This window comes from Lissotriton helveticus, chromosome 2_1, assembly GCF_964261635.1.
Source record: "Lissotriton helveticus chromosome 2_1, aLisHel1.1, whole genome shotgun sequence".
Classification (NCBI taxonomy): domain Eukaryota; kingdom Metazoa; phylum Chordata; class Amphibia; order Caudata; family Salamandridae; genus Lissotriton; species Lissotriton helveticus.
Genome location: NC_136059.1, coordinates 168,519,327 through 168,540,188, shown reverse-complemented (window position 1 = coordinate 168,540,188; position 20,862 = coordinate 168,519,327). Strand labels below are relative to the sequence as shown.

Genomic DNA, 20,862 nt, shown 5'->3' with positions numbered 1-20,862 from the left:
AGGGAAGAGGTGGAAGCCATGAGGATTCTATATCAGGGAAAGGCAGAGTTCGTCTGAAGCTTCAAAGATCCAGGTTTCAGTGCTTTCCTGAAGTGTTTCTTAGTTTTTAACATCCTTTGGCGTGTTAGCAAAAGGTTCCAGGCTTTTGTTCCTAATGCGGTTACTGTTTTGCCACCCTTTGTTTTGTACTTGAAGTTGGGAGGTTTGAGGAGTTTTACTGATGATTACCTCAAAGTTCTGGATGTGGTTTAAGGCATGAATATGGCTGAGGGATACGTTGACCCGAGGTTTTGCGTGGCTCTGAAAGTGATTACGAGGATCTTAAACAGGATTCTCTTGTGTAGTGGGAGCCAATGGAGAGTTTTAAGTGCTGCGGATGCTGATGACCTTCGTGGTAGTTTAAAGACTAGACATGCTGCTGCATACTGTAACACCTGTAGTCTTTTCAGCGTTTGCTTGTTGGCTGCTGCTAGGAGGCTATTGCTGTAATCTAGTCGCAATAGAATCAGAGCCACTGCTACTGTTTTCCTGGTCATTATGGGGATGAAGTCAAAGAATTTTCTCAATGACTTGATGAGGCTGAAGCAGGTCCCTGCTACAGTCAGAAGAGATAGGTATCAAACTGTACTCCTTGTTTTTTGCCACTTTAACAGTGGTAGGAGGTGGCTCGTACCTGAGGTGGTTGTTCCTCATCCAGTGAATGACCTCGGCTAGGCAGAATTTAAAATTGAGTTCCGCATCAGTAGAGTCTTTGTCCAGGGATATGGTTAGTTGTGTGTCATCTGCATAAGATGTTACTTCTATCTCAAATGCAGTTATTAGGGAAATGAGTGGGATCATGTATATATTGAACAACAGCGGGTTGAGGGATGAGCCCTGTGGCACTCCGGTTTTAATGGGACGTTTGGTGGAGAGGAACGTTCGGAGTGACACTGCTTGATTTTGATTGGTGAGGAAGGACTCAATCCATGCCAAAACAGTGTTGGAGATGCCAATGGATTTGAGCTGTGCAAGGAGAACACTATGTGAGATGGTATCAAAGGCGGCAGACAGGTTGAGCAAAATCAGTACTGCCTTCCTGTCTTCGTCCGCTATGATTTTAAGAGTGTCAGATATTTCCAGGAGGGCAGATTCTGTGGAGTGTTTGGGACGGAAGCCGGACTGCCGGGGGTGAACAAAAGTTCTTTGTGGACTAATCTTTCCGTAATTTTCCCATTGTAGGAAGAAGAGATATTGGGCAGAGATTGGCAAGATTAGATGAGTCAATGTTTTTTTTTCAGTGGTTTTACTATGGCCAGTTTCTATTCGTCAAGTACTATGCCAGAGCTTAGCTAAGAATTTACTATTTGGTTGACTACTTGGTTAATGATATCTATAATCTGGTGTAGTATCATTGGGGGACAGGCATCCAGGGGAGAACCTGATTTACAGGCGGCTTGAGTATGCTCTAGTGAGGCTGGATTAAAAGTTTGAAGTGAATGGCTGGTACCGTCTGAGTTAGCCTCTGGATCAACGATCAGGCTATCCCCGTGTGATGTAGGAAATTTCTTTTGGATATTGAGGATTTTTTCCTCAAAGAAGAGTGAGATCTGATCGCATAAGATCTGGGAGGGCGGGATTTCTTTCTGCAGTGCCTTGGGATCAGTGAAGCATTTTATGATGGAGAAAATTGTTTTTTGATCTTGTTTGGCCTCAAGAATTTTTTCCGAATAAAATGGTTTTTTTCCTATCGGAGTGAACTACATATTTTTTTTTATATGTTTTGGGGGTCAAACAAAAAGGTTTGTTCAGACCTACTATGCAGTACTGATGAGAAAATAAATGCTCATATTTTTGCATTTGTCACCCCAAGTGGGACGGGGATGGCCAGACGTGGGTACCGTGCTCACCATGCCCCTGGATTCAAGCTAGCCTGCTTGATGAGGAGTGATACCAGGAAACTGGTCCTAGGATGCTTGTTTCTGGTCCAGGGATGACCAAGCTTGGCAGTTCCGGCTGGACTGTTCCCACAGGGAGCAGGGTCAAGACTGATTTGCATATGGCTGGGGGTGAGTGTTTGATATTGTTCATCATTCCATTCAGTCAATTGTTCTTTTTGCATAGTTTTAGTAGGCATTACTATCTTTATTGTCACAAATTCTTCCTTAAAACAGTGACATTTGATATCTGTGTGACCAACTAGTCTTTGACCAGTTGTAACCTAGCTGTTGGCCTAGCATATAGAATATGAAAAACTTGATCATGCAAGCGACAACCTTTTAATCACTACTTCTACGTTTTTGTTGGTAAAAATTTTACATAGAGCCGTTCAATAGTCTATAGCTGAAATCCCAGAGACATGTGTCCGACGAGAAGCAACAGGGATGGACCTAAGCTGTCTTTATGAATACATATATTTATTTTCTAGCTCAGAAGAATGTTCAAAATAAAATCAGATGACAGAGAATCAAAAAATGTGTTCATAGAGACAGGCTACAGGAAGTTGAAGATATGATGAGCTGCAAAGACGAGAAGCGGCAAAAAAACAGCATAAGTACATTGATTCTATAGGAACATACTTCTTTAATATATAGTAACAAGAGTGACACCTGATGGAAATACATTTTCTGTTAGTGCAAAAGCTTGCTGATGATAGAACATGTCGCTCTCAATTCTCTGGGTTCAGTGCGGCCTCTGAGAAATCTTGGGTGCTGGCACTTATTAGATTTTCCTCCTGAAAGGTAGATCTTTTTCATTATCCCTGATTCACTCTTTTCCTTCATGTGATCTTCCATTAGAGTTCTTCTCCATGACGTTTTCTCTTTGCAGGCTTTTTTTATGCTGCCTTAAACCTCTTTCTTGCTTAATGTGTTTATTCAGGTCACTGTTATTAAGGCTAATGGGCTCAGTGAACTGTAATGAGTAATAGCTAGGGATTCCTTTATGCAAGTATATCAAGATTGGCTCGTTCTTAAACTAGGGCAGGGCATTGTTTGAAAGGTGACATTGACTTTCTAATATTTAGGTATGTCAGGAATACTCAATGGAACCTTTTCACAAAAGTAAGTAGTGTAGTGCTTTTTTTACGTCATCTTACCGGCCTTTGTGAACTGGTCTCAGAATATCAAAAATGAAAATAAAACAGATGTATTCATACAACATTCATGCAAAGTTAGGACAGATATGAAGGCCAGTGCCCTCTTTGCACCTTTACTAAAAGGGAGTTGGATGTTTCAGGGATGATTCACAAAGGCAACTTAGAGGATATAACAATTACTTGAATAGTACTAATCCCTGTACTCATAAATGCGTTTGTGAATCTGCCTCTTTACCTTTTCTTATTTCTGTTATTTTCTCTGACAAGGATGTGCCAATGCAAAATAGATTACAGTTCTCTAGGAGTGACTGCACAAGTGATCTTGTAAGTTCAAATTTGGGGACCAGTTTTGGCAAGAAGATCTCTATTAAGCAGAATGAGCCAAAATGGTGTTTTTTACTCAGGCGTTCACCCAGTAGTGAAATTTGAATGTGTAGCAGCTCAGTCAGAGGCAGAATAGAATGACTAGTGTTCAGTGCAGGGCACGAACCTCAGTGGTGTAGCTAGACCTTTGGCTGCCTGTAGCAGTCCCTTCATATGCCGCCCCGCGGCAGCCGCATGCAAGAGCGCAGAGGATGCTAGCGATTCCTATGTTTGATCCCCGCAACAGCCACAGGTAAGAGCGCCCCAAATACTCATACCGCCCCCTTCATCCTCCCTTTGCTACGCCACTGACAGACCTTTCTTCTTACTTCCATTAGTGTGATACAAAATTTAAGTATAGAAACTTAGAATTCTTGGTAGCTGCTTCCAATGATAAGTGCATCTATTCAGTCGGGAAACATCACTTACAACGAAACTTTTACAACCATTACAACGCGGTCATTACAACGCAAACCATTACAACGCATTGCGCTGGGGGGCGCTCTACGATAGGGAATAGGTTAATTTACTATCCAATAACCTTCCCTAGTGTCCACGGGGACTGGAGTTGGAATAGTAAATTAAACTATTCACTATCCAGCACCCAAAAGCGCTATGCGTTGTAATGGTATGCGATGTAAAAACCGCGTTGTAACAGCATGCGTGGTAAAAGCATGCGTTGTAACGTCATTCAGTCACTGACTGAAGTGCTGCAAATAGTGACAAAGGTTTCCTTCGCTATTGAACGGGACCCTTGTATTCTATCTTCGGTTCCATCTATGTATAATTTTTCTTTGTTTTTTCATTAACTAAATTGTCATTGTCATATTTAATATCTGTGTTCCTAGGTTGAATGAGTATGCTTGTGATTGTTCCCAGCAGTGGCTGCCTCGAGGGGTGGTGTGTGTTTGGGGGTTGGGAATGGATAAAAATGCTTTTAAAAAAGTAAACTTAACTTCCTTCCCCGCCATACACTTCTCCTCAATCCTCTTTGTCTGCACTGGCAGCACCAGAAGCGACTCTCCTAGCCAACCACGACGGTGCATGAGCAGCATCATGATTGGTCGGAGTGGCCTGTTTGGCCACTCAGGCAGTGCCTGGGAGCCTAAGCATGTTCTGCAACACTGCCAGTTGGCGAACATGCTAAGTGTGCTAGAATGTTTGGCCCGGCCCAAGAGGGACAGCAAAACATTAATGCGTACGTAGGGAGTGCAAACCACTCCTCAATTTGCTCATCCCCGTCCCGACCTGGCTCCAGTCCCACATGGAGAATTAAAATGATAATAAAGTCTTGTTATTATCATTTTATTTTTATTTTTGCACTGCTCATATATTAGTGGGGCAAAGCTCCTCCATCTTAGCGGAGGAGCCACCATTGATTGGTCCTTCTACACTAATCTAGTCCTTCCGTTAGTCTTTGAGCACAGTTTTGCTTTTTACAGACTATGGGGAATGCATATCAGAGCTACATACAAATTATACATCTGGACTTCCCCAGTGTATTTATTGTTGATTAGGCAATTATGCTTTTAAGTTTAATGTGAACATACTCATTATGGATATTTTTGCCAAAAATATTTTTGATGTAACTGTTACCTTTGTGTTTCTAATTCATCCTATAATGCAGACATTGTTGAATTTATTTGTGCAGAAGAAGGCTAACTTTTTCCCTAAGATCTAATAAGTCTATAAACAGTTAGAGGTGGGACAGTTGGATATCGCTTCATTTTGGATCTTCTCCTAAAGTGGTGGAATAAGAAATAACTATGAGTTCCACATTGATTGGATGTTTGCCCATCTTTTAAAATCTCAGAGTTAAAGTTCAATATTTTCTGAAATTACACCAATCTTCCACTGAGCCTAAAGTACATAATTTCTTCCATATCTATACATGTCACTCAGTGACTCTCAGGTAGACTTCCCCCCAAGTAGAAGTATTGAATCTGTTCTGCTGTCAGCCTTTCATGACTTGCAGACAGCTGCCGATTGAAACAATATCACTGCTCTCATTTTATTCAATATATAAGCAGCTAGAGACACTGGACCATTCCATATTAATTTCCAGACTAAAATACTCATAGGTGTACCACAGGGTTCAATTCTTTCCCTTCTTCCACTTGTGCAACTGAACAGGACTTTTGTCAGTGGATTCTACACCCATGCTGATGATACTAAACCTATTTTCCAACTCAATGGAACCAATACAATCCCTTCCATACTCAAGATTGCTTATGTAGCGTAAATAGTTGGATGGACCGAAACTGTTGAAAAATTAATATTGGAAAAACTGATACCCTAAAAGTTGGAAATTATCCCTTTGCCTGGTCTCCTTCTCTCTCTGGCCTACCACCTTTGGTCCTTTTCCTGTGCCTATTTGATACATTAAAATATTTCAATGATGCTAGATCAGAAATTAGTTGAACAGCCAGAGTAGCTTCAGCTGCCTCATCCTGTATCTCTGACAGATCAAACTAAGTCTTAGTATGGCCCTACTCTCTATGGAAAGCAGGAAAGTAGTAATCATGGCAGTAATATGAGTTAGAGTAGGCCTCTGAAATGTTTTCTATCTTGGGTTATCTATTTATCTTTTTTAGAAACTACAATCAATCCAAAATCAAGCAGCTAAACTAGCCACTATTGCCTCCTGTTTTAGCTCAGCCCGGCCTATTTTGGGCAGCCTCCACAAGTTATCCATCCAGAGTAGGACATATTTTCAAACTCTCTGCTGTTCAAAAAGTGTTCACATGGAAATGACCCAGGTTCTCTAAAAGCCAACATCGATAGATGTTGTCCTCCTACCAGTTCTCTTTTCTCATCCTAAGCACATTTACTTGTGCATTCTCCCTTTTTTCACATCTTGTCCTTAAGAAAAAAACATTTAAACTAGGGGTATGCGAAAATCACATAATTTGATTTCACCTAATACATCTAAATGTAAACCTGTCATTTAGCCTTATATTTTAGTGCAGAATGTGTCCTTGCATACATTTTTGACACAGGGACACAAAACATTACCATGAAAAATACAATTGCAGTGACCACCAGCCACTCATATTCTTGTTGTTCCCACTAAATAATTTTGCCACAAACTGGTGTTTGATGTGGAATAATGGAGTAAGTTCATGTTATGCTTGTGTTGGCCTTCTCTGCAGGGTCACTCCCAACATGTTAGCTTTCACCCCTCATATTTTCTGAACCTATTTTTGTTAGCTTTTAGAACTCTGTGCAGTTTACCACTGCTAACCAGTGCTAAAGCACTTGTGCTCTCTTCTTAAAACAATGTAGAATTGACCTACACCAAGTGGGCACATTCAATTTATTATTAAGTCCATAGTAAAGTGACACGACATGTACCGATTGCCTGTACGTTCAAAGCTACAAGTAGGTGTGCAGCACATACTGTAAACACCCACTTAATAAGCCCTTTAAAAACATGTATCAGGCCTGCAATTTAAGCCTTGGTGCAGTTTTAAACTGCCATGTTGACCTGGTAAAACAGACCTTTTCCAGGCCAATCCTTCCTTATCAAAACATATATGTCACCCCTAGAGTAGCCCCTCTGCAACCCATAGGGCAGGATGCATTGTAGTTAAAAAGATGGATGTTTTATTTAAGTTTTAAATGTCCTGGCATTGAAAAACTTCTAAATTCTCCAATTGGACAACACTGGCTTACCTTATTACATTTAATAAGTGCTAATGTTTTGAGCGGGATATAGTAGAAATGTCATGTTTACACTTAAATGAATTGTAATGTAAAACCCTTTATACTGGTAAATTTGGATTGTAAGTCCCCTTTCTATACATGCCCCTTTTAGAATGTTGGCATTTTTTTGTCCTAACCAGCGTGTCTTCTGGGTCACAAGTCTGGGTGTAGTTGGCAGGTGGCTTAGTGTATTCCTCCCAGACAGAGGGGAGGAGCTGTTCCCTGCCCCAATTACATTTCAATGGGGCTGCCTCCAGCACACTCACAAAGTACTTTATACCACCAGCCTATTGTCACCTCAGACCTCTCAGAGCCTGGACAGGGAAGAACGAAATTCCAGAATTATCTGTGTGGGCAGAACTCTAGAAGTTTCTTCAACTTCAAAGGTGGCTCCAGGTATAGAAGCAGGACCCTCAGACTCACCCTTGAGCACACTCCTATACCTGTGGACACAGAAGAAGGACTGCCCTGCTGCCAGAGGACTGCCCTGTTCCCTGATGCCTGCACGGATCTGTGAAAAGTAAGACTGGACCTGCTCCCTTCATCCAGGCTGAGTGACTCCAAGGGTCAGTTGGTTGACCTACTTTTTTGAGCTAAGGTCTCACAACACGCTCCAGAGGCCTGCCTGTAACTGCCTACCTGACCTGTTCCACTGGACCTGCCTGAGCCCTGCTGGCCTCTGCTGGAGTGAGTCCCTCATCACCAAGCGGTACCTCCCCAAGGCCTAGACCCTCGGCAAGAATCAGAAAGCACTGCTCCTGGCCTAACTAAAGTTTCCATCAAATCTGACACAAAGCACTGTAAAGCCTCGCCGCACAGCTGCACGCTTCATTGGTACCAACACGGAGCGATGCCAAGTGACGCGAAGTCTCGCCACACAGCTGAAAGCTTTGTCGGAACTAAAACCAAGCAATGCAAAGTCACACAAAGCCTCACAGCATGATCTGAACTGACTCTGGACAACTTGAAGGCTCACAAAGCAATGCTGCAAAGACTGTGTTTCGAGGACACAGTGTATAATCTTCAGAAGGCCAAACTTGGTCCTGTGCCCGGCCTGCCCTCTATCGTGGTCGGCCTGAACATATGGCTTTGTCCTGGTCGAGCATGGCCATATAACCTCAGTTGGCGTTTTGGGCGTTTTGGGCCTTTTGGCACTACTTTGACCTAAACCTTTAAAATTCAATATCTCCTGTTCTACCAATTGGATTTTTGTAATTTTGGTCTCAAATTATTTAATAAATTCCAATTTATTTTTCTAAACTGGGAGATTTTGCTGGTGTTATGTTTCACTTTATTACTGTTTGTGTTCTGCATAAATACTTTACACATTGCCACTAAATTAAGCCAGACTGCTTATGTGCAAAGCTAATAGTGGATTAAGCTCTGGTAAATTTAGTGACTTTTGTGGTTCACCCCAAGGATTGTGGTTAATGCTTGAGAAAGTTTCCCACCCTCCTCAATAAAAAAAAACATTTTACACCAGTTGTTTTGTGAATTGCACCCTGGCCATTACATCCTTTCTTTGCTCCTAGGATCCCCTCGGCATTCTATGTTTTAATCTAGTCTTATCTCATTTTAGCCCCAAGAGACAATGGTGTATGTAAAACACTTTACAAATACCTCTAACAAATCATAAAGGTTCCCAAAGCCTACTCCTATTAAATTCTAAATGTCTCCTTGCCCATCCTCAACATGGCCACTTTGACTAGGACTGTGCCCATGAGCAATAACTACTGTAAGTTCAGCTGTTGCAAACTATAGTTTCTCCATCTAGTGAAAATACTATAATATGACTTAGGTACTCCAGCTTACCTTTCCAACCAGATATTTTAAAAAATGTGATGATAGTATGTTTCATAATATAGTTACAAGCATGTACTTGTAACAAGTGTTTGTGTTATTCTGCTTATTATTTTAATTTTTACTTATAATAGTACCCGTGTTTTATGGAAAGGGGTATTTCTTTCAATGAATACAACTCACATTTTGGCATTACTATAATGTTTCCCTTAAAGTTGTGACTTTGTGCCCTCCAGGTTAGAACCAATAATTCCATTTCTGAAACCTCAGCCCTGTGTCACAGAGGGCGACTTCACATTCCAATCTGTGTAGCCAATGTGGCCAGTGTGACTGTAGATCCCAGCACTGACTATCTGCCTTGCCTGGCAGCCCAAGAGAGACTATGTTTATTCTGTTCTTTGTGAGGTTTTCTTTGAGGTTCTTCTAGTTGTTTAGGACAAAAGCGATATAAAATAAAGCACTCTGATGAAACTCAAAAAAAAAAAAAACTCCACGCAGGAAAATGAAAGCCACATTTAAAAAAAATCAGACACTGCAAACCTAATGGGAGCAGAAAAGAAAGCCTGAAACCTTTACTAATCAATTGTAGCCAGAGGGGAGCTCTGCTCAGCATCTGATCTGAATACTAATTGTGAAGCCTTCTGTTTGTCTTCTCATTGGCACAGCATAAGTCACGTGGGGCCCATGTCGGAGAGCAGCCCGGCCAGCAGCGGCAGCGGCAAGAGCCAGGAGAAGGCCCTGCTGCCCCCCGACCCCGAGGAGACCAGGTGAGGCGGAGGCCGGCTGGGGGGTGCTGGTGTGTGTGGGGGGTCCCGCTCATAGGGCCTGCTGTGGCCAGCGGTGCACTGCTTGTTTACACTCGATTCCACGTGTTTCAGAATACTGCCTTAATAGGTCCTGCTTGGCTGCCTGGCTCATAGCAGCTGTTTTACGCACGAGTTCTGCAAAGAGAAGCCTGAAAAAGAATGGGCGATACACAAACGGCGTCAACAATACTACACACAGCAGTCTAGAGAGAATATAACATAAACGCATAGAAAGGAGGATAGGGAGTTGTGCAAAGGCCCTGCACACCACACAGAAAAGCACACACACTCTACAACACAAGCATGCCACAAAGTATATAGGGTAAGGCCTAAATTCAGTTTTGAAATGTACAAACGGCTTCATACTTATATTTTCAGTGGTAAAGCTCTCATATATAAACGGATTTTGTTTTGAAGTTTTGATTTGACCCATGTTGTCTGACAGTGTATGTGTTTTTTTTATTTTGGGCACCACATCTTTTAAGAAAATGTGAACGTCTTTTAATCTTGCAGTTTCTTCAGTAGCCCCTGGCCCCGGCTTGTATTTATTTTATTTTTTTATTTCAAAGGTTTTATATAGCGCTGCTGGACCCAAGAGTATCAGAGCGCTTTACATGGAGGTGAGAATCAACGAATGTTTGTGCGAGAAATAGAGAAACAGAAAGTAAAATATACGTAATGGAAGCAAATATACATAATATAGCAAATTACATAATGAAAGTGTAGTCTGTAGAGCTTGCGTTATTTACCCCAGTATTTGTTGAGAAGAAGTACTTTGAGTTCTTTTTTGAAGAGAGAGTAAGAGGGGTTGCAGCGAAGATCTTTGGGGAGAGAGTTCCAAATTGTATGAGCATTGCCAGAGAAAGCACGGGATTGGGTCTTTTGACATTTGAGTCTAGGAGGGATAAGGACAAGGGAGTTTGTGCTTCTCAGGGACCTGGAGCATCCTGCTTTGTGTAGTTTGGTTGAAAGGTAAGAAGGTGTGTTTTGGTGGAGAGCCTTGTGTGTGATGCAAGCGATCTTATAGGTGGATCTTCCTTCAATTGGGAGCCAATTGAGGATCTTGAGGGTAGGGGAGATGTGATCAAATTTTTTACAGTCGGAGATGAGTCTTGCAGCTAGATTTAGGACAGATTTGATCGGCGCAAGATGGATTTTAGGTGTGCCGGCCAGAGTTGCGTTACCATAGTCGATCCTAGAAAGGACAAGCGATTGGACAACAAGCTTGAAGTCGGCTGCTGGTATAAATGGTTTAATTTTCTTGAGTTGTAGAAGCGTGAAAAGGGCACTTTTTGCTGCATTTTTAATGTGGGGTATGAGATTGAGGTTCTGGTCAATACTGATGCCTAGGGATTTAACGGAATTAGAAGTGGAGAGTGAACAGTTAAGAGCTTTGATGTCATTGATCCAGAGTTGGATGGGAAGGGAATTGTTTTTGGGGGAGAACAGTATGATTTCAGTTTTTTTCGGGTTAAGTTTGAGATGGTTTTGATGGAACCAGGTTTGAACTTTAGTCAAGGTGTCATTAAGGTGAAGTATGTCTTTGGGGGATTTGATCTTGTAGTATAGTTGGGTGTCATCGGCATAGAGGTGGTAAATGATATTGGCTTGTTTGAGGATGAGAGTGAGTGGTTCCATGAACAGATTGAATAGGGTTGGGGAGAGGATGGATCCTTGAGGGACGCCGAGTGAGACGGGTTGGGGTTTAGAGAGGAAGTGGTTGAGCTTGATTTGTTGTGATCTGTTATGAAGGAATGAGGAGAACCAATTTAAGACATTACCTGTAAGGCCAAATCGAGCTTTAAGAATGTTGAGAAGGGTGCGGTGGTGTACAGTATCAAAAGCAGAAGAGAGGTCAAGGAGGATTAGTATTGAGGATTCCCCACTATCTAGTGAGCGATGGATGTCGTCAGTAATGTTTAGCATAGCAGTTTCGGGACTACATCCTTTTCTGAAGCCAGATTGGAAAACATCAAGTAGATTGTAGGTGATGATGTGTTTATCTAATTGTAGTAGGACTCATTTCTCTAGGGCTTTAGAGAGGAATGGAAGGTTAGAGATAGGGCGAAGGTTGCTGAGGTCATTAGGGTCAGTCGTGGGATTTTTTAGAATAGGTGTGATTTGACCAAGTTGAAGAGAGGCGGGAACGCAGCCAGTGGAAAGAGAGGAGTTGATGATTTTGGTCCATATAGGTGCGATGATAGAATTAAGTTCTTGAACCAGGTGTGCGGGAAGAGGATCTTTGGAGTGGGAGGAAGGTTTGAGTTTGGTAATGATATTAGTGATCGTAGATTCAGATACTGGACTAAAGTCACTCCACGAGGCATTGTTTTTAGCCGGGGTGATGAGTTCCAGAACGGGGCCAGGTTGGGAGAGAGCCGGGAGGGCTTGAGAGGGATTGAGAGGAGTTGATATAGAGAACAAAGGTGAGTTAGAGGATGGGGCGAGGGTGTGTTGGGTGGGGGGAGGTTGGAGTGAGAGCGGGAGGGAGGAGAAGGATAGTTCGATCAAGTTGATTTTGTCAGTAAAGAATCTAGCGATTTCTTCACATCTGTCGGTAGAGGCTGAAATTTTGGGAGGGCCAGTGGAAGTTTGTTTTTTTACAATGTTAAAGAGTTCTCTTGGGCGGTTTCTCGCCTGATCAAGCTGAGTCCGGAGAAAGGAGGCTTTTTCATTGAAGATATGTAGTGGCCATTAGGACATACCAGAGTTTCTTACAGGAAGGATGTTTCGAGTTTCATCAGAAAACGTACTCTGTCAGCAGACAGTTGTCTTTTTAGATATGTAACCCATTTAATTGATTGAAATATGTAGTAGAACTAAACATAAGAAAGGAACACAATTAGGCTCTATTCTGCCCCAGTCAGCTTTGGGGTATCCTTTGATAATATGCCTTAGAGATTGAGAGTTTAATTTAGAAAAACAACAACATATTTTAATATATAGATTACATATGATATTATGCCTTAGCGATTGAGAGCTTAATTTAGAAAATCACAACACATTTTGATATATAGATTACATACATTGAAACCTGATTGGGTATCTTTAACACCAAACTCAGACCTCTATATAATATTACTGTGTGAATTCTGAGACTGAGCCTTGTTTGGCATCGTCGACAGTCTGAATAATATCTTGATTAAGACATTTTACCTATTTTCCCTGATATACCTACCCCTGATAATCCAGTCTCCAAGGTAATCACTCATCACTGCCCAAACCACTGGGAATGTGCAAGCAATAAGGTCCAAGGAACTGTAACAAGTCACGATTTATTGATAAGTGTAATTTGTTCACTGTCTTTACTTTTTGTTTGTTTTTCCAAAACTAATCTTATAAAATGCAGACAAAGAGAATCTTTTAGTCAGGTCTCTTCGTCTATTGGTGTCTTATAGTATCATTCATATATGGTTCTTCACACCATAGCTGACAGCGTACAGCATAGGGCAGCTGGTCAGCCCATTGCACTCGTTGGCTTCCCTTGCTGTATGTGACAAATGTTGCCTGTGCACAATGTGGTCATCCCTACATTAAGGGGCCGATTATGATGCGGCCGTTTAGGGCCGCGTTGTAATGGGCCGGTCGGTTTAGTTTCCGACCGCCTCATTATGTTGGAGGCGGTCGTAAAGTAAACAAACCAGTCATTCCAGCTGGCTTCCAACGGGCTCGGCCTAATCCGGCCTGTAATCTCAAGGCTGGGCCATTCTGCCCAAGAGATTACAATGCACTGTTTCTGACATGGTTTCCACGCCGGCCTGTTCGACATGGAAACCATGTCTGAAAACGTGTTTGGGGGTGCACAGCATTGCCCACTTTGGTGCGCGACCTACGGTTGGTGGCAGTGGAGGCACCTATGGTGCCCTCCCTGTTAATCCCTGCACCTTGTGGCAGGCACGTTGAGGTGCCTGCCACGGGGAGCAAGGATGAACTGCACCTCCCTTTCCTCAATGGGAGCTTGTGTTATGGCCGGTTTACGGCGGTAACACAAGCTCCCATTGAGGAAAAGGGTCAATTCAACCAAACTGTGAGGTCAATTAGGGAGACGGACGAACAAAGTCCGTCCGCCATCCTGTCGGAGGACGGGACCGTCCGCCACAGGGGGAAATAGGTGGCGGACAGGCACGGATGGCGGACGGATCGCCACCGCCTGCATGTCGGTGGCGATCCGTCCGCCATCCGTACCTGTCCGGTCCGCCACCTATTTCCCCCTGTATTCGGTTGCATTAATATCAGTCAGTCGGAACCGGGGAAGTGATTCCGCATAATAAACCCCTAAGTAGTGCATATCATTATCTGAGGTCATGGGACAAAGTTTCTATTTATACATTTTTAAACATTTTTATTTGCTAAGGCCCAGCATCTACCCCAGACTGCCTTTGGGCTTCTTGCTCATTTTAATGTGCGTAGCGCACTTTACTTACTGTATTAGTATTTTACCCTACCAAATTTGCTAGCAGACCTCTTGAATAGCTGATAATAATAAACTATTTTAAAAAAAGCATTCCAAAAACGCAGTACAACTTGTGCATGTGTGCTCACATACAGTGTGGCTATCTTAGAATGGTTTTAATTACATATAAAACATTCTAAGATCTCTGCCTTTGAACAATCAACCGTCTTTAAATTCTTAAAAAAATATATATATTTGCAAAATGGCTGCCCACAATTGTACATGCATACATATGCATCTGCACATGCAGTAATACATACATAATACATAGTTGTCCACCTTCCAATACTTTTTGCTAAATATTTTAATTACTTTTCTGTTTCAAAGTGCCTAAATATTAATATTGAAGTACAGCAAAGGAAATGAGCATTGGCGAAACCAATAGCTCTGCAGGCAATTACCCAGCTATTGGCTTTGCCAATGCTATCAGATAAAAAGGTAGAAGACAGGCACAAAAAGAAGAAAACAGTTCAAATGAGTTTTTTTTTTTTAGGGTATAGTTTGTAATAATATTTTATGTTTCTTCAGCAGACAAGTGGACTGGAACACATTCTTAAAGGAAAATGCCATCTTCATCCTTGCTGCTCGCCCAAACAGTGCTTGTATCCACCTGCGACCACCAGTATAAAGGCTTTCAGAAGTTCATGGAGGGATTGCAGAACAGAAAGACTACAATCTCCACCCGACCCAATGCATGAAGTTGAGAAAGAATATGAAGCGGGTGTTTGGGGACATCAACCTTGTAGCTGGAAAAAATCCCACCAACTGCGTGTTGTTAGCCAGGAATTTGCCGCCTCTCAATTTCCTCTTCTTCTGTGTTTAACAACAAGGTGCTGCATTCTCCTGTGTGCTTGCCCTCTGATGTCTCCAACCAATCGCTTTAGTGCTTAGTGTACTGACTGATGGAAATGGACCATAAAAACACTCAGTTCCTTTGGATCTCCTATGTCAATTGCCCGATGGACACTTCTGCTATTCCTGGCAAGAAAGATCTTGGCTTGATAGAGCCTTGTTAACGTTGATTTCAGTTGTGGAGACTGACTTCATCCGATGGACTATGTAGCAGTCAGAAGCGGGAGCTTCCTTGAATTCCCAGGCAATGGCGCCAATGTTTTGTAGATGCTCTGAAATTAGGGTCCGTGAAATTGCCTCTGTAGACTTTGGTTCTGTGGTGAGACTACTATATTTATGACAGTATCCTGCAGCATCCCTCTTTGTCCCATAACCCATTTGGTCCCTTAAAGATTGTACTTGCCGAAACCATGTGAGATGAACTATCAGCTCCCTATCCCTCTTCCCAGCTTACGTAAGATCTGGGGCAGATGAACTACCACTTCGTGTCACCAACGCTGCTGTCGACAAAGTGTATTTCTTTGACCCAGAGATGGACAGTGTTTCAGAAACAAGAACACATTGTACATTCAAGGAATGGTAAGGCTGTTCCTGTTTGGCAAAAATAGAGAGTTGTTCTTTCAGAATTAGTATAAGACTGTGGCCTGCCACATACTGAATGGACACGGAGTGCACATTCTTCAACGTACACATAGGGTTCGACCTTCCACTCAGAGAATTGACGTGGCTGTGTTGGCGCTTGTGGCGTTTTCTCGCTCGTTGCATTTCATTATCCGGCTTAAAATATACTCATTGTTATGTAACGGTAACACATTCCGAAAGGTAGAATGTTGTAGGTACCCAAGAGGTGCTCTAAGCATAACACCACTAGAGTAGGACTCATTGAATAAGATTCCAAGTTTTGGGCCAGCCCCTTCCACCTTGAGTTAGCTCACTTCCCTATCTGTGACCTATTACTCAGTCACTAGACACTGAGAGTGAATGATTGTCAGTAACCATAGAGAGATGCAAGGAGCATGTACATCTTATATGTGATCCAAAGAAGTATCACACCTATCACCCCCCCACTCTTCCTAGCAGTCTCAACAATTGTACATTGTTCTCAGCAGCAACCATCCTTGCACACAGGTTGGTCGCCTATGCCATGCTGCTCAATAAATGTTACCAGTACTTCATTCTCATGTTTAACACAAAACACAGACATTATTTGAGGCGACCAAAAGCACAATTCGCGTTCATATACAAACTGAAATATGTTTAAAAGATCTCTATTTGAGACATCCACAGCTGATGCAAATCACACCATTCAGCTATTCTAATGTTAAACACTTATGTAATCATATGCCATTACACCACAATAAATGTCCTCCTATAACCAATGTCAAACTGACCTACTGTTATAGTTAGTCTGAAAGCTAACTATTGATAACCTAACCGATTAATAGGGCAGCCACCTGGTATTCCTCATCAGCCACTTACATACATCATTTTGGGCCTGCAATACACCCATGAAGCCACTACTTATGGACTATTGTCCCATCACATCAGTTCAATCAGATATGCAGGACTCACAACATGCTTCTTTGATTATTTTCTGATTGTCGGCAGTCAGTGCTGTTCTTGCATTAGAAATATATATATATTTATATATTGTTTTTGTCTATATTAACAACATACGAAAACTGCTGTTTGTTGCTGGCCAACATCACTGAGGTAGCAAAAAGAAAGACAATTCTGCTAGTGTCCTTTTGTTAGAAAACATTTATCACTATTACCAGTGGCGCTTGACAGTGCCACCCGACTGGATGACAGCATACATGTGTATTTTGGAGAAGACAAACATTTGAGGTCTTTATGGAACAGCAATCTATCTTGATTTGTCTTTAGATGAACTGAGATGAAGTCCCAGAGCTAGGCAGCCTGCACCAAGAAGTCATAATCTGCCATTCAATTTAGGAGATGGCTCAAATTAAGGATAACTTGCTATTTAGCACAATATCATATCTTGATAGCATGTACTCCTTTGTTCCAGTTGTGTTTGTTACAGTTGCTGTTTTGTAACAGCAAAAGTATGTTTTTCTTCATTTTATCTTTGTACAACGTTGACATTTGCTGCCACAATAAGCAAAGCCAGGGCAACACTGTGCAAGTAAATGTTTCTGAGCTGGCTGCAGGCCTGCATCTTTATGGGCCTGTTGTTTTGGAAATAATGTGTTTTTTGGACACAAAACCTACTCACTACTATGAGGCCAGATCACCGGAAAGCGCCCTCTTATACAAAGGGTAAAAGTGGCATCTAAGCCATAGGCTGTGTACTAATAAATCCCCAGACTTGGACAGAAACCAAGGAATGCTTGTGAGCTGGAGCTAAATTACATTTCTGTTTTTATGCTAGTTTTAGGATATCGAAGTTTATAGACGAATCACAATGTCTATAGGTAGATTAATATTTTGAGGAGATGGGTTATCAAAGTAAGTTTAAATCACAAATAACATCTTCACAGCGTTAGCAGTGTCATTCCCAGCTCCATTGACTTCATTATATTTGTTATTATTTTATTGCTAACTCAGTTCACTCAAAACCGCCTAATAATTTCCGCTTTACAAACAAATTTGTATTTTTATGCTTAACAAACAACACAAATCTGCTCAAATCCAGAATGAAATCATGAGGAAGGTAGAGGTACAAATAGCATATCATTTAAAATACCTAAATACATGTGATAAACATGTTTACTGTAAATCAGTGGTTAGAAGAAGTGTGGCTCACTGGTTAGAAGTGGCAGACCCTGAAGCAGAAGTCGGCCCGGGACCAGGGTTCAATTCCCGACGCGGCAGGGTCTTGGGTCAATGTCCGCGGACTCGATAATTCTCGCCTAGGTGCCTATGCTAACCATGGGTCCCACTCTGCAACTCTGGGCAATAGCTTGCTTAATCTCCACAACGGCCCTATCAGCGCCGGGGATGCCTGGCTTCACCTTGGGGGTGCCCAGGAGGGACCATCTCACAGGGAAAGCCAGGACGGGTTCCCCAGCGGTATACAGCGCTAGGACGCCCCGAGATGGGGTAACAGTGCGCTTTACAAGTATACATACAGAATGTAGCATGGCATTGGTAGTTAATCAACAGTACCTATGTGTTGGTACTGCAACTCTGTCACTAAATGGTATTCCAATATCAATCACAAATTTCTCCATGTTTTTTGAGGCGGAGAGTGGATCTCATTTCTCCTAAGAACACCATCTTCTTGCTTTCAAGACATTCAAAGTGGATATGTCGGTTCACAAATTGTCTGTCACCTGAAAGAATAAAGGACTTGTCCATGGGGATTATTGTATGTAAGCTGGGCTATATAGACTATATCTTGCCATCCAAGTAGATATGATCTAGTGGTTTCATAGCCCATAAAGGTGTATGCTGCTATACTTTTGATTTACACCTCAGCCTTATCCAAAACCTGTCACCAGAAGAATAAGCTTTGAAGATATTCAGACTCCAACATGGTGCTTCCGTCTCAGCCACTGGTCCCCTAGTATTCAATCATCCCGTAAATGAAAAAAGATTCTAGATCAAATCATCTAGTGCTTAATTTGTAAAAAATTAAATACCAGGGCCCCTTTCTGGAAGCCACGGCAACTTACATCATCCATTGCCCCTGACAGTGATGCCAATAAAACTACCAATACAACTGTTAACCAACCCACTCCTAGAAGTCTGACAATTCCAGGCCACCCAAAACTATAAGAACTGCGTGGAATAGTCTAAAATGTAATTTTAATGTATATTTAATTTTCAGACACTGTGGTTGTGCTTATTTCAAAAGTAGACAGACAGCGCCACATGTGGTGGACTTAAAGTAGTACCAGTGCTAAGAATAATGGGCCGATGCCGAGCACCCGAACCCACCCAGCTCAAATTAAGCACTGCAATGACCTTTTTTCAAAGAAATTGGTTAATATTCTATATTTACGAAACGCCTTGTTATCCTTTAGCTCACATTTATGTGTATGGCTGTAAAACAAGCTTTCCTCGTCAAATGATTTATTTATATAATTATTTATTTTATTTATGTATTGAGAATTATTTTTTGTACTTTTTCATTGAAGCATTATTGAGCACCACCATGACTTTTCCATAGAATATGATACTGTATACAAAGCTGCACTCATACAAAGTACTTCGAGTAGCGCTCTTGTGATGCAGGACAAATTGATGTGCCGTAAGGATGTTGTGCTGCGGCACATCACACACAGCGTGTATGGCACCCTGAGCCTTGTTTAAAGTGAGGAGTAATGAGACTAGCTCACCCCACAGATGCTTCTCACAGACATCCTGGATCTCATCCAACTCCTTTATTATTCAACTGTTTTTTAGTAACTATAAAAATAGACAAAATGTCATCCACAAACAGGCTTGTCAAATTAAAACCTTCTTCATACGTTTGCCAAACCCTGGTAATTCTGACCAGGTTAGGCCATGGATTACTTTATATTTTATGATAGAGGGTGTGATTGCAGTTTATTTTATGATAGAGGTAGTGATTGAATTTTACTTAATGATGGAGGTAGTAATTACATTTTATTTTATGATAGAGGTAGCCATGCATCTCCTCTAGTACAACCTTACTCTGAAGTGTATTTATTATAAACAAACTGCTGTGTATGTATTTATTATGTACTTTGTTTACAGGACTACTATTGTTTTCACTCACATATGGACATCTTTCGAAAACATCTAATAGCATGATTGTTTGGAAAATGTTAAAAAAATATCAGGAAGGAGAATAGCTTGCCAAGGAACTGCCAGGGGGACAGGTATCTTTAAGGTTATGTTCTGAAAATATAGACTTTATAATATAGAAACCTTGAAATGAAAAAAACAAATTGGGGAATGCAAACACATGTAAAAATTGCTCTTGGGGTAGATCTCATTCTCAAAGCTCACCAACAGACCATAATAATTTCAGTCAGATTTCTCTCCATCACACTTTAAACAGATATGTGCTCAGACTCATATCCTACCCAGTGTACCTCTTTTCCTTTCTTTCTACCCACTCTTACATGCACCATCAGCCACCCATACTCACTCTCTTATCACTCTCCTATCACAACTAGCCACTTTAACCCTGTGGACTACCTCTAGTTACAATAGTATTTTAAAGTCATTGTTTGCCTGGAATTTGGAATGTTTTTACATGACATTATTTGGTAGATACATTCTTTGGTGTGTTGATATTACAGAAGTCTTCAGTTTGTATTATGGAATGTAGTCTATATATTTTAAGTCTATATTTTCAAATAGAACAACCATGATCAGATATTGTGGAATGTAAAAGATGGGGTGGGCACCTCTGCGTTGTACTGTAAGCACACGTTTAGACACTACTGGCTGGACCAAAGGATAATATTGCCTATTTCAATCGACCAAATGGGTTGTAATAATTTAAAATGGAATCGGAGGACGTACCTTTCCATGGTACATTGCTGTCCCATGAGATGTTGTAGAATGAGAAGCCGGATTGCAAAAACAATGTATATGGAAAGAGTACGACTGATGAAATGGGGGTAGGAGAACGTCCAATTCAATGTGTACTAATATGTAAAGCTGGACTAGAATGATAGACCATTGACCTTGTCTACATACAAGCAAACAATGATGTAATACTTGTGAGGCTGTAACAGTGTAAACTAGTGTGATAGGCTAACATAATGTAAGCTGGGAAGGATACAAAAGTGAGAGTACACAATAAAATACTACCTTAAGGACCAGAAGAGGTGTGAAGCTCATCATTCTATTTTTCTACAATA

The 20,862-nt window shown here is 41.5% G+C and overlaps 1 protein-coding gene across 1 annotated transcript in view; it reads left to right on the top strand.

The window, feature by feature from the left end:
- PHF24 (PHD finger protein 24) overlaps window positions 1-15,373 on the top strand; it is a 440,073-nt gene extending 424,700 nt beyond the window's left edge. Inside the window, exons 7-8 of the mRNA XM_078677234.1 lie at window positions 9,610-9,711; window positions 14,732-15,373. Coding sequence (XP_078533360.1) covers window positions 9,610-9,711; window positions 14,732-14,831 — 202 coding nt within the window. The 3' untranslated portion in view covers window positions 14,832-15,373. The remainder of the gene's footprint in view (window positions 1-9,609; window positions 9,712-14,731) is intronic.
- Window positions 15,374-20,862: the final 5,489 nt, after the last annotated feature.